The 17,179-nt window shown below is 23.1% G+C and overlaps 1 protein-coding gene across 1 annotated transcript in view; it reads right to left on the minus strand.

Moving 5' to 3' along the window:
* LOC117176441 (dnaJ homolog subfamily C member 11-like) overlaps positions 1-17,179 on the minus strand; it is a 30,600-nt gene that overhangs the window by 2,435 nt on the left and 10,986 nt on the right. The window contains exons 3-5 of the mRNA XM_033366681.1: positions 13,672-13,711; positions 8,759-9,323; positions 80-209 (exon numbers count right to left, since the gene is read on the minus strand). Of these exons, the coding sequence (XP_033222572.1) occupies positions 80-209; positions 8,759-9,323; positions 13,672-13,711 (735 nt within the window). The remainder of the gene's footprint in view (positions 1-79; positions 210-8,758; positions 9,324-13,671; positions 13,712-17,179) is intronic.

Genomic DNA, 17,179 nt, shown 5'->3' on the forward strand with positions numbered 1-17,179 from the left:
CGGAATTATTTATCCCCGATTAAAATGGCCACCCTAAATTAACGATTATCGCAGAAGGATCAATAGAAAAAGAGTTTACATTGTTTTGGTATCCTCAAAGGTTCATTGTCCTTAATAATACATTCATGAATTTGTGCGTGAAATAAATATTGCACAAGTAACTGCTTATCTTCCCCGACGCACGGATCAAAAAATCCTGGGAGCTGACTCTGTTAAACAAAAAAAAACATTTACATTTTTTATAATTATGAACATTGACAGGGTGTCTAGTGGAATTGCTAGGGGATTTTTATATACCTGCAAAAGGCTGGAAATGCCAGGGATTTTGTTTAATGTTAGGGAATTTTTTTTCGAGAGCGCTCTTTTCCTATAAATGCAACATAAAATTGAATAATAATGGGTTTTTATTTACAAAAGTATCTTTATATTACTGTATTCAACTATTTTGCGAACATTCGTTTTTTTTTGTTGTTTGAAATTTAATCTTCTTGGTTGAAAACTCTTCTGTTGAAAAATCGTTTCTAGTTGAATTCAACTGTTTCTGAATATAAATTAATTTTTTTCGGTTGGAATATCAACTTTTACATTTTTTCGTTCAGAATTTATCTTTTTTGGAATGAAAAGTTAATTATTGCTCGAAAGTTAAGTTCATTTGTTAACAATTCATTTATTTGGTTGGAGATTCATAACTTTCATTGAAAATTTATCTCTTTGGTTGAAATATGCGCTATCTTTAAAAATATTTATCAATTCTTTGACTGAAAATTCAACTATAACTTTATTGAAATTTTTTTTTCTCGTATTAAAATTAATTTTTTAACTGAAAATTTAATTACTCCAGTTGCATATTCCATTATTTTAGATTAAAGTTGATCTCTTTGCTTAAAAATTAATTTTTTCAACTAAAAATTTAACTATTCAATTTTTAGTTGAAAAATGATTTTTTCTAGTCGAAAATTCGTCTTCTTTGGTATAAATTAATTTTCTTCATTGAAAATTCATCCTTTTGGTTGAAGATTCAATTATTCTAATTAAAGATTCATCATTCCAGTTAAAAATTCATCTTTTTAGTTTAAAATTCAATTACACCAATTGAAGATTCACCATTTTAGTTTAAAATTGAACTAATTGTTTGAAAATGTGAATTTTTTAGTTAAAAATCAAAGTATTTCGTTAAAATTGATGTATTTGGTTAAAAATCGTCTTTTTGGTAGAAGATTAATCTTCTTGTTTGAAAATTCATCTTTTTGGTTAAAATTTCAAGTATTTCAGTTAAATATCCTTTTTTTGTTAAAAATAACACTATTTAGTTGAAAGATAAACTCTTTTGTTAAAAACTCATTTGTTCTCGAATGATTCATCACTTTAGTTTAAAATACATAACTTTGTTTAAAAACGTTTTTTTTTTCGGTTGAAAATTATTATTTTATTAACTGAAAATGTAAAAATTCCATCATTTCTGTCAAATATTCATCATTTCAGATAAATTCATTTTTTTGATTTAAAATTAAACTAATCCAGTTAAAGATTCATCATTTTAGTTTAAATGAAAATTTAACTATTCCATTTTTGGTTGAAAATTGACCTTTCTAATTCAAAATTCATCAATTTGATTGAAAACCGATTAGTTGAAAATTCAAGTATTCCAGTTAAACATTCATCATTTTAATTGAAAATTCATCTTTTTGGGTAAAAATAAAACTACTTGGTTCAAACTTAAACTCTTTTGTTAAAAATTTACCTTTTTGATTTAACAATGTTTTTCCGTAATGTTTCATGATTTCAGTTGAAAATTCATCACATTGGCTGCAAATTTTTATTGTGAAAAATTAATTTTTGAAACTGAAAATTTTAACTATTTAGTTGAAAATTGATTTTTTTACTTGAAAATTCAACTATTTGGTTGACAATTCATATATTTTATGAAAAAATCGTCTTTTATGATAAAAAATTAATCCTTTCGTTTTAAATTAATCTTTTTGTTCATAAATTTATCTTTTTGGTTTAAAAATGAAATATTCCAGTTAAAGATTCATTATTTTAGTGAAAAATGTATCACTTTCGCTGATATTTTTTTGTGGGGAAAATTAATTTTTATAATTAACTGTTACATTTCTGGTTAAAACTGATCTATTTTGGTTCATAATTCAACTATTTGATTAAAAATGGATCTTTTTGGTTTAAAATTCATCTATTCCCGTTTAAAAAATTTTTTAATTAATTTTTTCGATTGAAAATTTAAGTATTCCATTTTTGGTTAAAAACTTATCTTTTTTTTGTTTAAAATTCAACTATTTTGTTGAAAGTTGTTCGTATTTAGTTGAAAATTCAACCATCTGGTTGAGAAATCGCACATTGCAATGAAAAATCGTCTTTTACGATAAAAAATTAAGCGTTTATCATTGTAGTTGAAAATTCGTATTTCTGGTTGAAATTAAAACTACTTGGTTCAAACTTAAAATCTTTTGTTACAAATTTATCTTTTTGCTTTAAAAATTATATATTTCAGTTGAAGATTCATTATTTTAGTGGAAAATGTATCACTTTAGCTGACATTTTTTTGTACGGAAAATTAATTTTTATAATTAACTGTTACATTTTTGGTTAAAACTGATCTGTTTTGGTTCATAATTCAACTATTTAGTTAATACTTAATTAAAATATAGTGCTAATATGTTTAAAAATATATGGGTAAAAATATCTCAAGTGTGCCACTTTTAAATCGATAGTTCTATTTTTAATCAATTTATACCGTTTTCGATTTGTTTTTATATCAAAATAACTCCCGTAAAATATATTTGCAAAAAATTAATTTCTTAAAAAGTTATTAACAATCAAAGTTCTTGATCATTCTTTTTTTTCAAAAATTGATAACTCGCAAACGGTTCATCGAAATTCAATAATTGAGTTATGAAAATTTTTGTTACGAAGTATATTTTACGATTAATTATTGTTCAGTAGTAAAAAAAACATTTTTTAACATTTTTTTTTAATATTATCAAAATTGTTCACTTTTCCACAAAATAGATGAATTTTTAACAAACAAAAAAAATAAAGCTACATTAAAAAAATTCTTTTTTTAAATATTGTGGATCAACTATCAACCAAGAAATAGGGGAATAATTGAAAAATAAATTACTTTGAATAAACTTATTCCGTGTATTATATTAAGTTTAATTTGAAACGAATTTTCAACTAAAATTATCAATGTTCCTGAAAAAATGAACTTTTAATCAAGTGGTTCAACTTTCTACAAGGTATAGTCAATTTTTTAATCAAAAAGATGGATTTTCAACCAAGAAGATTAATTTTCTATTAAAAAGATGGATTTTCAACAAAATAGATCCATTATCAACTGAAAAAAATCGTTTTTTAACCAAAAATTGAATGGTTACGTTTTCCGTTAAAAGGATTAATTTAAAAAAAAATAATATTATCAAAATAGTTCATTTTTCCGCAAAATATACGAATTTTCAATTGAAAGAATGATGCATCATTAAAAAAAATGAAGTTTTTAATAAAGTGGATCAACTTTAAGCCAAGAAATAGGGAAACAATATGAAACGAATTTTAAACTGAAATGATAAATGTTTAAAAAAATGCATTTTTGATCAAGCCGTTCAACTTTCTACCAGTTATAGTTATTTTTTGATCAAAAAGATGAATTTTCAATCAAGAATATTAATTTTCTACTAAAAAAGAATAAGGTGGTGTAATTTTCAATTAAGCGTAGATGAATTTTCAATCCCAGAAATGAATGTTCAACCAAAAGTTTTGTTTTAAAAGAGTGGTTAAGTTATTCAATCAAGTAGTTGAATTTTCAATCAAAACATGTGAATTTAAAAAAAAATTAAATAGTCAAATTATTATTGAAAAGGTGAGTTATTAATAAAAAAAAATGTCAGCCAAAAAATTAATTTTTCCAATAAAAAGATGAATTTTTCACTGAAATAATGTAGCTTCAACACAAAAACTAAATTTTTAATAAAATAGTTTAATCTTGAACAAAGCATAGTGAAATTTTCAACCAAGAAGATTAATTTTTTACCAAAAAAGTATTTTTTTAACAAATCGGTTCAAACATTCAACCTATTAGTTGAATTTTTAAACCAAAAAAGGTGAATTTTTTTAATTGAAAATTCATCTATTTTGGTTTATAATTCAACTAATAGGTTGCGTGGTCACAAAATATCAATAATTTTTAACTACTGCAAAATAAAAACTTTTTTTTTTACAAATTTTTCGGAAGCGATTATAGAATCTATTAGCACAAGGAATAATTCTTTCACAGGCGGAGAAGTTTAATTAATTTCCAATTGTTTGAAACAAACGATTATTTAAACAATAAAAAACTGTTTTTTTACTACCGAACAATTTTATAGCGTAAAATATACTTCGTAACAAAAATTCTCATAACTCAATTATTGAATTTCGATGAACCGTTCGCGAATGATCCATTTTTGAAAAAAATTATCAAGAACTTTGATTGTTAATAACTTAAAAAAAAATTAATTTTGTTCAAAAATATTTTAGGGGAGTTATTTTGATCCTATATTTTTAAATATATTAGCACTATATATTAATTGAATGTTCAAATAATACTAAAAATAAAATAAATCATTTCTTAAATTCGTCTCTAAAGACCGTCAATTTGAATAATTATTCTGTATAAAATTATTCACAATTAAATAGATTAATTTTAAATTTTAAATAAGAATTTTAAAATAGAGACACTAAACTCATGATTCGTTCCAATCTTCAGGATTTGCTTATGAATATTTTAAGAGTTCTTTTAATTAAGTCTAAATAATTTCACTTCAATTTCTTAAAAGAAGTCTTTTTATGTAAATTTATGTAATTAGAATAAATTTTTCTTTTAGCAATGTTAGATATGCGTTAATTTTCTGCATTATTTTTTTTCCTTTTTGGAAAATAGATTGATTCAGAATCAACCATAAATAATAATAAAAAAAACTTGATTTTATCTTCTTATGCTTAAAGTTCAGTGCATATTTGTGTAAAATTAATGTGGTCGCTATATTAAATTCAATTTGAATCGCTCACAATTCCTCACATTTGAAATACAAGTATTGCATTTGCAAGAAAAATTTTAAACTAAATAGTTGAATTTTGAACAAAAAAATATCAGTTTTTAACCAAAAATGGAATAGTTAAATTTTCAATCGAAAAAATTAATTTTCAATAAAAAAATGGAATAGATGAATTTTAAACCAAAAAGATAAATTTTTAACCAAATAGTTGAATTATGAACCAAAATAGATCAGTTTTAACCAAAAATGTAACAGTTAATAATAAAAATTAATTTTCCACCCAAAAAAATTTTAGCCAAAATGATACATTTTCCACTAAAATAATAAATCTTCAACTGAAATATATAATTTTTAAACCAAAAAGATAAATTTTTAACAAAAGAGTTTAAGTTTGAAACACGTAGTTTTATTTTCAACCAGAAAAACGAATTTTCAACTACAATAATGTACATTTAACTGGAATACTTGAATTTTCATCCAAAAATATAAATTTTTAAACAAGAAGATTAATTTTTAAACAAAAAGCTTAATTTTTTATCGTAAAAGACGATTCTTTAATAAAATGTATAAATTCTCAACCAAGTAGTTGAATTTTCAACCAAATAACAATAACTTTTAACAAGATAGTTGAACCTTGAACAAAAAAAGATCAATTTCTAACCAAAAATGGAATAGTTAAATTTTCAAACGAAAAAATCAATTTTTAATTAAAAAACTGAAATAGATGAATTTTAAGTCAAAAAGAAGAATTTTTAACCAAATAGTGGAATTATGAACCAAAATAGATCAGTTTTAGCCAAAAATGTAACAGTTATATTATTTTTAAACCAAAAAAAGAAATTTTTAAACAAGATTAATGAAAAAAAAAGAAATATTTTTTATCATAAAACACGATTTTTAATAAAATATATGAATTTTCAACCAAATAGTTGAATTTTAATCCAAACAGATCATTTCTTAACAAAAGTGTTTAACTTTAAAACAATTAGTTTTCTGTTCAACTAAAAATATTAATTTTCAAATAGATTAATTTGTTACCAAAAAATACGATTTTTAAACGTAATGCATGAATTGTAAACTGAAAAGAATCAATTTTCAACCAAATAGTTGAATTTTGAAGCAAAAAAGATCAGTTTTTAGACAAAAATGGAACAGTTAAATTTTCAGTTATAAAAAAAAAATTTCTACAATAAAAATTTGCAGCCACTGTGATGAAATTTCAACTAAAATGATGAAACATTAAGGAAAAAAATTATTTTTAAATCAAAAAGGTAAATTTTTAACAAAAGAGTTTAAGTTTGAACCAAGTAATTTTATTTTTACCCGAAAAGATGAATTTTAAACGAAAATGATGATTGTTTAACTGGAATACTTCAATTTTCAACTAAAAAGATGAATTTTTTTGCCATAAAATACGATTTTCCAATAAAATACATGAACTCTTCTCCCAATAGTTGAGTTTTCAACCAAGAAAGATCGTTTTTCAATCAAATTGATGAATTTTGAACTAGAAAGGTCAATTTTCAACCAAAAATGGAATAGTTAAATTTTCATTTAAACTAAAATGATGAATCTTACTGGATTAGTTTAATTTTAAATCAAACAAATGAACTTATCTGAAATGATGAATATTTGACAGAAATGATGGAGTTTTTACATTTTTAGAAAATAAAATAATAATTTTCAACCGAAAAAAAAACATTTTTAAACAAAGTTATTTATTTTAAACTAAAGTGATGAATCTCTCGAGAACAAATGATTTTTTAACAAAAGACTTTAACTTTCAACTAAATAGTTTTATTTTGAACAAAAAAAAAGGATATTTAACTGAAATACTTCAAATTTGAACCAAAAAGATGAATTTTCAAACAAGAAGCATAATTTCTACCAAAAAAAGACGATTTTTTTTACCAAATACATCAATTTTAACGAAATACTTGGATTTTTAACTAAAAAATTCACATTTTCAACCAATTAGTTCAATTTTAAACTAAAATGGTGAATCCTAAACTGGAGTAATTAAATTTTAAATTAAAAAGATGAATTTTTAACTGGAATGATGCATTTGTATCTGGGTAGTTGAGTTTTCAAACAAGAGGATTAATTTCGATAAAAAAAATTGAATTTTCAACAAAATACATGAATTTCGTATTAAAAAAGATAAATTGTCAACCAAAAAAGAACTAGTTATATTTTCAGTTGAAACAAAATAATTTTCAAAGCAAAAAGAAAAAAAGTTACATTTTCAAACAAAGTGAGGATTTTTTAACTGAAATGATGAATCTTCTATTGGAATGGTTGAAGTTTAAACCAAAAAGATTAATTTTTGACTAAAGTGATGAATCTTTAATTAGGATAATTCAATTTTCAATCAAGAAAATTAATTTCTACCAAAAAAGACGAATTTTCGACTAGAAAAAAATCATTTTTCAACCAAAAATTGAATAGTTAAATTTTTAGTTGAAAAAATTAATTTTCAAGCAACGAGATCAACTTTAATCTAAAATAATGGAATATGCAATTAACTGACATACTTTTATTTTCAACCAAAAAGATGAATTTTAAAAGAACAATTTTCAAGAGATTAATTTTTTTACAAAAAAATACGATTTTCAAATATAATGCATGAATTGTCAACTGAAATGATAAAAAATTAATTTAAAAAATTATTTATTATTATTTTTGATTGTAAAAAACGATTTTTCAATAAAATGTATGAATTCTCAACTAAATAGTTGAATTTTTAACTAAAGAAGAACAATTCTCAATAAAATAGTTGAATTTTGAACAAAAAAAAGAACAGTTTTTAACAAAAAATGAGATAGTTAAATTTTCACACGAAGAAATTAATTTTTAATTTTAAAAAATGGAATAGATCAATTTTAAACCAAAAAGATGCATTTTTAACCAAATAGTAGCATTATGAACAAAAAAAAATCAGTTTTAGCCAAAAATGTAACAGTTAATTATAAAAATTAATTTTCCACAAGAAAAATTTCCGTCAAAGTGATAAATTTTCCATTAAAATAATGAATCTTCAACTGAAATAAATGATTTTTAAATCAAAAAGTGGAATTTCTAAACAAAAAGATTAATTTTTCACCATAAAAGATATGAATTCTCAACCAAATAGTTGAATTTTCAACTGGAAAAGAACAAATTTCAACAAAATATTTGAATTTTTAACGTAAAAAGATAGATCAGTTTTCAACCAAAAAATGTAATAATTCAATTTTCCATCGAAAGAATTGATTTTCCATAAGAAAATACTGGAATAGATGAATTTTAAACCAAAAAGAGTTTAACTTTTAACCAAGTAGTTTTCTGTTCAGCCAAAAATATTAATTTTCAAATAAATGATGAATATTTAACTGGCATACTTTAATTTCCAACCAAAAAGATAAATTTTTAAAAAAATATTAATTTTCAAAAGAAATTAATTTTTTTTTGTCAAAAAATACGACCTTTAAACGTAATGCTATCGATTTAATAATAGCACACTTGAGATATTTTGACCAATATTCTAATACAATTTGTAAAAGCTTTCTAAATTAAACATATTAATTGAATTACTAGAAACCGAAAAAAATTATTTATAATAAACCGTATTACGGAAAAAACCTGAAATTTTCAGGAAATTTTTTTTTGCACGATTTAAGTAGACACCCTGATTGATTTTGAAAAATTTTTATTATTTTTTTATTTACCTTAGTTGCATTATGAAGAACTAATTTAGATTCATTCACCAAGCATTGCAATGGAATAGTGACATCAATGACTTCGTCTCTAAGTCCAATTGTCGGATCTTCTCCTAAAACTCGATCCTGTGGATAAACCAACCTTCCATATAGAGCTTTTGTAATTACTATTCCTCCTCGATGCTCTTCCTCGGATCTAATTCGACTAAAAGTCGCTTTCATCAACTCAATGGCTGCTTTCGCTTCCTTTTGCTTTTCCAGCATCATGGATTTATTAATTTCCCTCTGTTTCTCTTTACTACGTTCTTTTTGCTCCTTTACGACGGGATCAATGATAAACTTTTTAATTATCGTCCATGTAATCAGCGGAGCTACTGTTGCATAAAAAACAGGAGCTGGGAAAATTTCGTCACACAAATGAATCGGGAAGGTGTAGCTTTGAGATCCTCGACTTAATCTAATTCTAAGTGAAACTCCCGTCGGTACTCCGACACGAACTGCAGTTGAAAGCGAGGTGTAATTTGAAACCTTTTTCTCTGCACCGTACTCAACAAACCCGCCGAACGTTCCAACTCTAAAAATGAAAAATTATCGGTCATTTTTATTTAGGCTGACCGTTTTAATCAAAGAACAAAATTCTCGGTCATTTTCCGGTTTTTTCTCGGTTCCTAAATAATTTTTCCGGTCAATAAAATTTTAAAAATCGAAATATACAGCTAAGCAGTAAAAGTAGAGGTAGTAAAAAAAAAACAACAAAAAAAAAAAGACAACAAACTAAAGCATTCAAAGTGGAACTCTTGAATTTTTAACTTTTAAAATTGAAGTTTCAAAGTTTTTAAATTCAAAAATTTTCTATTGAATTGTTCAATAATTTACAAGTATAAACTGGCAGTTACTAACACTTTTCAAACTGAATAATTTCAAGTTTAACTCATTAACGACCAAAGCTATCAATTTTATAACATGAGTTTGACCGCAAAATTTATGGGTATAATAAAACAATAAATAGATCAAAAGTACTGTTCCTTATGTTTTTGGGTGAGCTAAATTCGAATCCGTGGTCAAAATTCGAATATTTTGACTTTAAAATTAAATATGGCGGCTTTTGTATACAAAAATAGTGAAAAATGTTTTATTTTTTATTTTTATAATTTTTTTTCAGACATAAAACGCTTTAATATCTTAAGATTTCTTCAAGCATCGGTGCACAAAATTCTTAAATTTTAACAAAACAATTTTATATATATGTTTTTTCTTCAAAAATGGCGGATAAAATACAAAAATGTTACAAAACCTGTTTTTTTCCATTATCTTGGTTTTTCTCAAAAACTCGAAAGTTTAATAAAAAGTTCCATGGAATAAAAATGTCTTGAAATTAACCATAGAATACTATGAATTTTTTTTTAGATTTTTTAGAAAAAATTTTTTATTTTTCAAAAAATAAAAAATTTGCAAAAAAATGCTTTAAAAAATCTGAAAAAATTCAAGAATATTCTTTGACTTATTCTAAGACATTTTTATTTTTGGAAAGTTTGTACCAGAGCCTATAGATTTTGGGAAATAATTGATCAAACTTCATGCAGTTCAGTTATTTTATGACATTAAATATTTTTAAATTTAAATATTTTTCGACTTAAAAGTTCTTGAATTAGAATTTAAATTATTTTTATTTAAAATCGTTTAAGCATCCTTGAAAAACTTTAAAATTGCATTTGAAAATCTTGAGAAATCTAGAAGTAGTTTTAAATTCTTTTAAATTTAGCTTTATTTTTAAATTTTTTTCAAAACTTCTCAGTAACTTTAAAAATTAATTGAATTTGTCCTAAAAATTTTAGAAAATCCTGCGAATTTAAAAAAATTTTCCTTAAAATTTGGATTTCTTAATAACAATTGAACTCGTATTATTTTTAGAAACGAAATTTCGGTGCCAATACTCATAACCTAATTTAAAACAAAATGTAGATTTTTGCAGTTTACAAAAAATTTAGAGGCTCTTTAAGAATTGTGAAAGGCTCCAAGCGAATAAAAACATTTTCTTAAAATTACTAGGAAAATTGAAAATGATTCATTTTGGAAAATTATTTTAACAGAATATTCAAAAAGATTTCAAGAGAATTTCAATATTATTAAAAACGACCCGGAAAAAATTTAAAGATTTTAAAAAAATTAAGATTTTCTAAAAATTGTAAGAAAAATTTTAATCAGTTTAAAATAGGTTTAGAAGTTCTGAATTTTTTTTTTGCACAAACTTCGTTTTTAATTACTTGATATCAATTTAAGTTTTAAATTAATTTTTATTAAGTAAAACAATAAAAATTATGACATTAAAATATTAAAAGCTTTTCGAAACTTTAACAATTCAAAGCTTTGTATGTCAAACAATTAAGTTTCAAATTGTTAACTTTTAAATATTTAGCTTCAATTTAGTCTTCTTAAATTACAAGTCAAATATTGCTAAATGTTAAATAATTATCCTTTTTCTTAATCGAAATTTCTTAATTAAATGGGTTAAAAATGGAATAATTTAGACTGAAACGATATTTTTAGTTCAATAAAAGCCTTTAATTACGAATTAATTACGAATCTTGAAATTCTTTAACTGGCAAAGGATTTAGAATCGTTTTATCAAATCAATTATTGTTCAATTTTTAATACTTAAAGTACAGATCCATTTAAAAAATTATTTATTCATATTTACAGTTGATAAAATAAAACTGTTTTTTATCAAAAAAAATTTCAACTCCAAACGCTTTGAATTTTTTATTGTTTAAGTCTTCAAGACTGTACGTTAAAATCACCCCGGTTGAATTTGAAGCGCTTGTGATAATTGTTATTCCAAACTAATTGCTTTATTATATTTAAGGGTCATTCCACTGAGATTTAACCCCTAATTTTGTTTCTGTAAAATATTTCTTTTTTTTTTATTCTTTGTTGAAAAATATTTAATACGTATTTTTTTATTTCAATACAATATGTAAGATTTTCGGATTATACATTTTTTAAAGTTATCGTGTTAAAAAAAGTGATCGTCTTAAATTTTTTATAACTGAAAAAGTATTTATCAAGAAAATTTCAAATTTTTAAAAATAAGAAGTTTTTCGTAGAAGCTATTACATTTTTGGTCCAGAATTAATTTTTTTGTTTTGTTAAAGATTCTACTTTTAGGTTGAAAATTTGATTATTTATTTAAAATTCAACAATTTTTCACATCTTTTTAGTCGAAAATTGAATTGATTTTTATTGAACATTCGTCTTTTTGGAGAGTAAAGTCATCCTTTTGAATTGAAAATTCATCTTCTGGCTGAATAGTATTTTTGGCTTGAAAATACAAATGCTTTTGGTTAACACATTTTTTTTTTGTTGAAAATTTCCTCATTTGGTTGAAGAATCATCTTTGCAGGTTAAAAATTCAACCATTTGATGCATTTTTTCACAAAGATCAACTTTCAATCGAATAATAAAACAGTTGAATTCAATAAAAAAACGACGAATCTTTAACAAAATAGTTCAACTTTCAACCAAATATTTGAATCATTAACAAAAAAAAGATAAGTTTTTTATCAAAGTTTTGAATTTTCAACTGAAAAAATGCATATTCAATCAAAAATGAAATAGTTGAATTTTCAGTAAAAAACTTTTATTATCACAAACAAAATTCCAACAATATAGTTAAATTTTCAATCAAAAAGATGAAATTTCAATCAGAGGTGAGTTTTCAACGAAAAGTAACGAATTTTTGACAATACAAATAGTGCGATTTTTAGTTTAAACCATTAATTTTCAACAACAAAAAATGAATTTACAGCAATATGATGAAAATGTTAACTAAAGAGTTTTTCAACCAAAAAAATTATTTTTTAACATTCTCAATGAAAAATATAATAGTAGATATTTCAACTGAACAGGATTTTAATTTTCAATAAAAAACAGTTAAATTCAACCACAAAGACGAATTTTTAACAATTCAAATAGTGGGATTTTCGTTCAAAAGAATTAACTTTCAGCCAAAGAAATGAATCTTCAATAACAACAAAAATGAATTTTGTTTAAAAATCCAACTACTTTGTTAAAAAGTAATCTTTTTTCGGTTGAAAATTCATTTTTTTTGGCTGAATGTTAGTTTTTTATTTGAAAAGTCTCCTATTATATCTTTGGTTCTAAATTCATCTCTTTCAGTTAAAAATTCTACTATTTGTTTGAAAATTTCATTGCTTTATTCAAAATTTAATTATTTTGCTAAAAAGTGCCACTGTGGTGGAAGAAAATAAAATTTTTTCTATAGAAAATTCGTCTTTTGTAATAGACAATTCGTCCTTTGGGATTTAAAAATGCAGTTTTTAGTGGAAAAGTCATATTTTATTATTGAAAATTCATCTTTTATAATTGAAAATAATTTTCCTTAATTGAAAAGTCTCTCATCATATTTTTAAACCAGAATTCATCACTTTTATTAAAAATTTATACTATTTGGTTGGAAATTTATTTTTTAAAATTCTAATATTTTCTTAAAAACTCACATTTTTCGCTTGAAAGATAATTCTTTTTATTTGAAAAATCTACTATTGTAATTTGGATTCAAAATTGATTTATTATGGCTAAAAAATCGACTTTTTGTTTGAAAATTAAATTTATTATTTTAGAATTTTAATATTCTCTAGAATAGTAATCTTTTTTGTCAAAAAATCAAATTTTTCGTTGAGCATTCGCCTTTTTGGATAGAAAATTCACTCTTTTGGATTGAAAATTCATCTTTTGGTAGAATTTATTTTTCTTCTTTGAAAATTCAACTGCCTTCTAAAAAGTCGTATTTTTTGCTTGAAAATCAAACTGCTTTTGGTAAAAGTTTATTGTGTTTTTGTTGAAAAAGCAAAATAACTAATGTTATTTGAAAGTATTTATTCCCTATTTTCCTGAAAAATCACCCTATTTCTTCTATGTTGAGGGCATTTTGGGCTGTGAATTCTGAAATCAATTTTTTTGCGTGAAATATTTTTTTTCGTTCTTTGTTGAAAAATATTTATTACGTATTTTTTTATTTCAATCTGATATGTAAAATTTTCGAGAAATACATTTTTAAAACTTTTTTATAACTGAAAAAGTTTATAAAAAAAATTTCAAACATTTTATGTAATATGAAAAAATAAGGTCCTTTTTTAGGAATCTCTATTTGTTTATAAAAATGCCTAATTTATTAGGCAATTTTTCAGTATAAAAAGTATAAAAACTTTCAAAAATTTATTTCTCGAAAATTTTGCATATCATATTGAAATACAAACATACATATTAAATGTTTTTCACCAAAGAACGAAATAAAAAATATTCCACGCAAAACATGTAGGGGTAAATCTCCCATAAATTTTGCAAAAAAAAAAAAAACTAAACATTTTAGAACTCCAAGGAAAAATATATAATGTAAATTATTATAAAACAGATTTTAGACTGCACAGCACAAAATGCCCTCAAAATAGGAGAAATAGGGTAATTTTTCAGGAAAATAGGAAATAAATACTTTTAAATAACATTAGCTATATTGATTTTTCAACATAATAGTGAAATTTTCAATAAAAAAGATGAATTTTTAGTAGGAAAGTCCATTTTTAAATAAACAGATGAATTTCCGACAAAAACACAATAAACATTAAACAAAAGCAGTTGCATTTTCAAGCAAAAAATACGACTTTTTCAGAAGAAAGTTGAATTTTCAAAAAAGAAAAATGAATTCTCCCAAAAGATCAGTTTTCAATCCAAAAGGAAGAATTTTCAATACAAAAAGGCGAATGCTCAACGAAAAAGTTGAATTTTCGATAAAAAAGATGACTATTCAAGAGAATATTTAAATTTTTAAATAAAAAATTTAATTTTCAAACAAAAAGTCGAATGTTTAGCATAATAGATGAATTTTGAACCCAAATTACAATAGTAGATTTTTTAAATAAAAATAATTATCTTTCAAGCGAAAAATATGAGTTTTTAAGAAAATACTAGAATTTTTAACAATAAATTTTCAACCAAAACGTATAAATTTTTACCAAAAGTGATAAATTCTGCTCTAAAAATATGATGAGAGACATTTCAATTAATAAAAATTATTTTCAACTATAAAAGATGAATTTTCTATAATACAACATGACTTTTCTACCAAAAACTGCATTTTCAATCTCAAAAGACGAATTGTCTATTACAAAAGACGAATTTTTTCGAACAAATAATAGAATTTTTAACTGAAAGAGATGAATTCAAAATCAAGAATATAATAGGAGACTTTTCAAATAAAAAAATTAACATTTAGTCAAAAAACAGAATTTTACACCAAAAAAGAGACTTTTTAACAAAGCAGTTGAATTTTTAAACTTCACTTTTTTCAAGATTCATTTCTTTAGCCAAAAGTTAATTCTTTTTAACTGAAATTGTCTCTTTTTGAATTGTTAAAAATTTATTATATTTTTTGTTGAGAATGTTAAAAATAATTTTTTTTTGTTGAAAATTTGGTTAAAAAATTCTTTGTTTAACATTTTGATTATATTGCCGTAAATTCATTGTCTGTTTTGTTTGAAAATTAATGTTTTAAACTAAAAATCGAACTGTTTGTGTTGTTAAAAATTCTTTACTTTTCGTTGAAAACTCACCTCTGATTGAAATTTTATCCTTTTGATTGAAAATTTAACTATATTGTTTTTTTTTTTATTTGAAAATTCAAAACTTTGGTGAAAAACTGATCTTTTTTGTTAATAATTCAAATATTTGGTTAAAAGTTGAACTACTTTGTTAAAAAAATTTTTTTGGATTAAGATTCATCATTTTAGTTTAAAATTCACCTGTTCGTTTGAAAATTTAATTCTTTTGCTGAAAATTCATTTTATAGCTGAAAATTCATACAATTTGGTAGAAATTTCATTCTGTGCGGCTAAAAATGCAACTGTTTATTTAAAAATGAATCCGTTTTTGTTAAGATTTCAACTATTTTGTCGAAAATTCGTAGTTTCTCATTGAATTCAACTGTTTTATTATTTGATTGAAAGTTGAACTACTTCGTTAAAAAAAATTCATCAAATGGTTGAATTTTCAAACCAAAAATACGATTCTGCCTGAAGATGAACTTTCAATCCAAAAAAATGACTTTACTCTTAAAAAAGGCGAATGTTCAATAAAAAGCATTTCAATTTTCAACTAAAGAGATGTGACCGTTTAAGAAAACAGTTGAATTTTCAAATTAATAATCAAATTTTCAACCTAAAAGTAGAATTTTTACGAAAAAAGATTAATCAACTTATTAGTTGGAATTCTGATGTTTTTGATCTGAAATCTTCAAAAATCTTTTTGAATTTTCTCAAAAATTTTAAGAAAATTATATTTGCATAACCCAAAATACAAATAATCTTAAATAAAAAATAAATAGTCAAAATGTTTCCTTTGTTTTAACAATTATTTTTTCCCTCAAACAAAGAAACTGCACGGGCGCGATTGGGTATGCTAGTAAATATTTAAAAAAGCAGACTTTCCTTTATAAAGAATTGATCGATTTTTCAATTGTAGGAGAAAAACTTCTTATTTTTTTAAATGAAAATTTGAATACTTTTAAAAGACGAAGTCTCGACATAAAAGCCTCCGAAGATACCTCAAAATATATATTTTTAAAATCTGGAAAAACAGGAGATCATTGTCTCACAAGAATAAATAAATTTCTGATTTAGTTTTAGAAAATCTAAAAAAAAAGGATTTCATGAAGAAGGCACGAGTATTTAAAAAATGATATGTTATTCATAATTAATATCTGATTTTTTTAATAAATGAAATTAATTAATTGACAAATTTGTTTACAAATGAAAATTTTTAAACTTTAAAAAGTCGAATTTTTGGCATAAAAAATGGGACGATTGTCCAATAATATTACCGAATTAAAAAATTGCCGACTTTCTATAATATTACCGAATTTGAAAATTCCCGAATAATAAAATTTTCGGCAGAAAATTGCCGAATTATAAAATATCCGAAATAGAAAACTCCACAAATAAATTATTTTTAATCATTGTTATTTTAAATGCAAACAGTAATTCTAGAAACATTAAACTTAAAAAAGAATTTTTTATTATAAAAATATTTGATTACTGTATTTTTAACAAATAATTATATTTATAATTCTTTTTTAATTATTCAAATTCGGGAATTGAATAATTGGGGAATTTTCTAGTTCGAATATTTTATAATTCGGCAAATTTTTGTCGGGAATTTTCCAATGCGGAAATATTATAAACTGTTGGTAATGTTCCAATTCGGTAATATTTTAAACTATTCGGTAATTATATTATTCGGGAATTTTATTTTTCGAGCATTTTAGAATTCTGTAATTTGAGTATTCGAAAATATTATTATTCGGGAATTTTATTTTTCGGGATATTTCCGAATTGGGAAATTCCCGAATAATAAAATTCC

This window comes from Belonocnema kinseyi, chromosome 7, assembly GCF_010883055.1.
Source record: "Belonocnema kinseyi isolate 2016_QV_RU_SX_M_011 chromosome 7, B_treatae_v1, whole genome shotgun sequence".
Classification (NCBI taxonomy): domain Eukaryota; kingdom Metazoa; phylum Arthropoda; class Insecta; order Hymenoptera; family Cynipidae; genus Belonocnema; species Belonocnema kinseyi.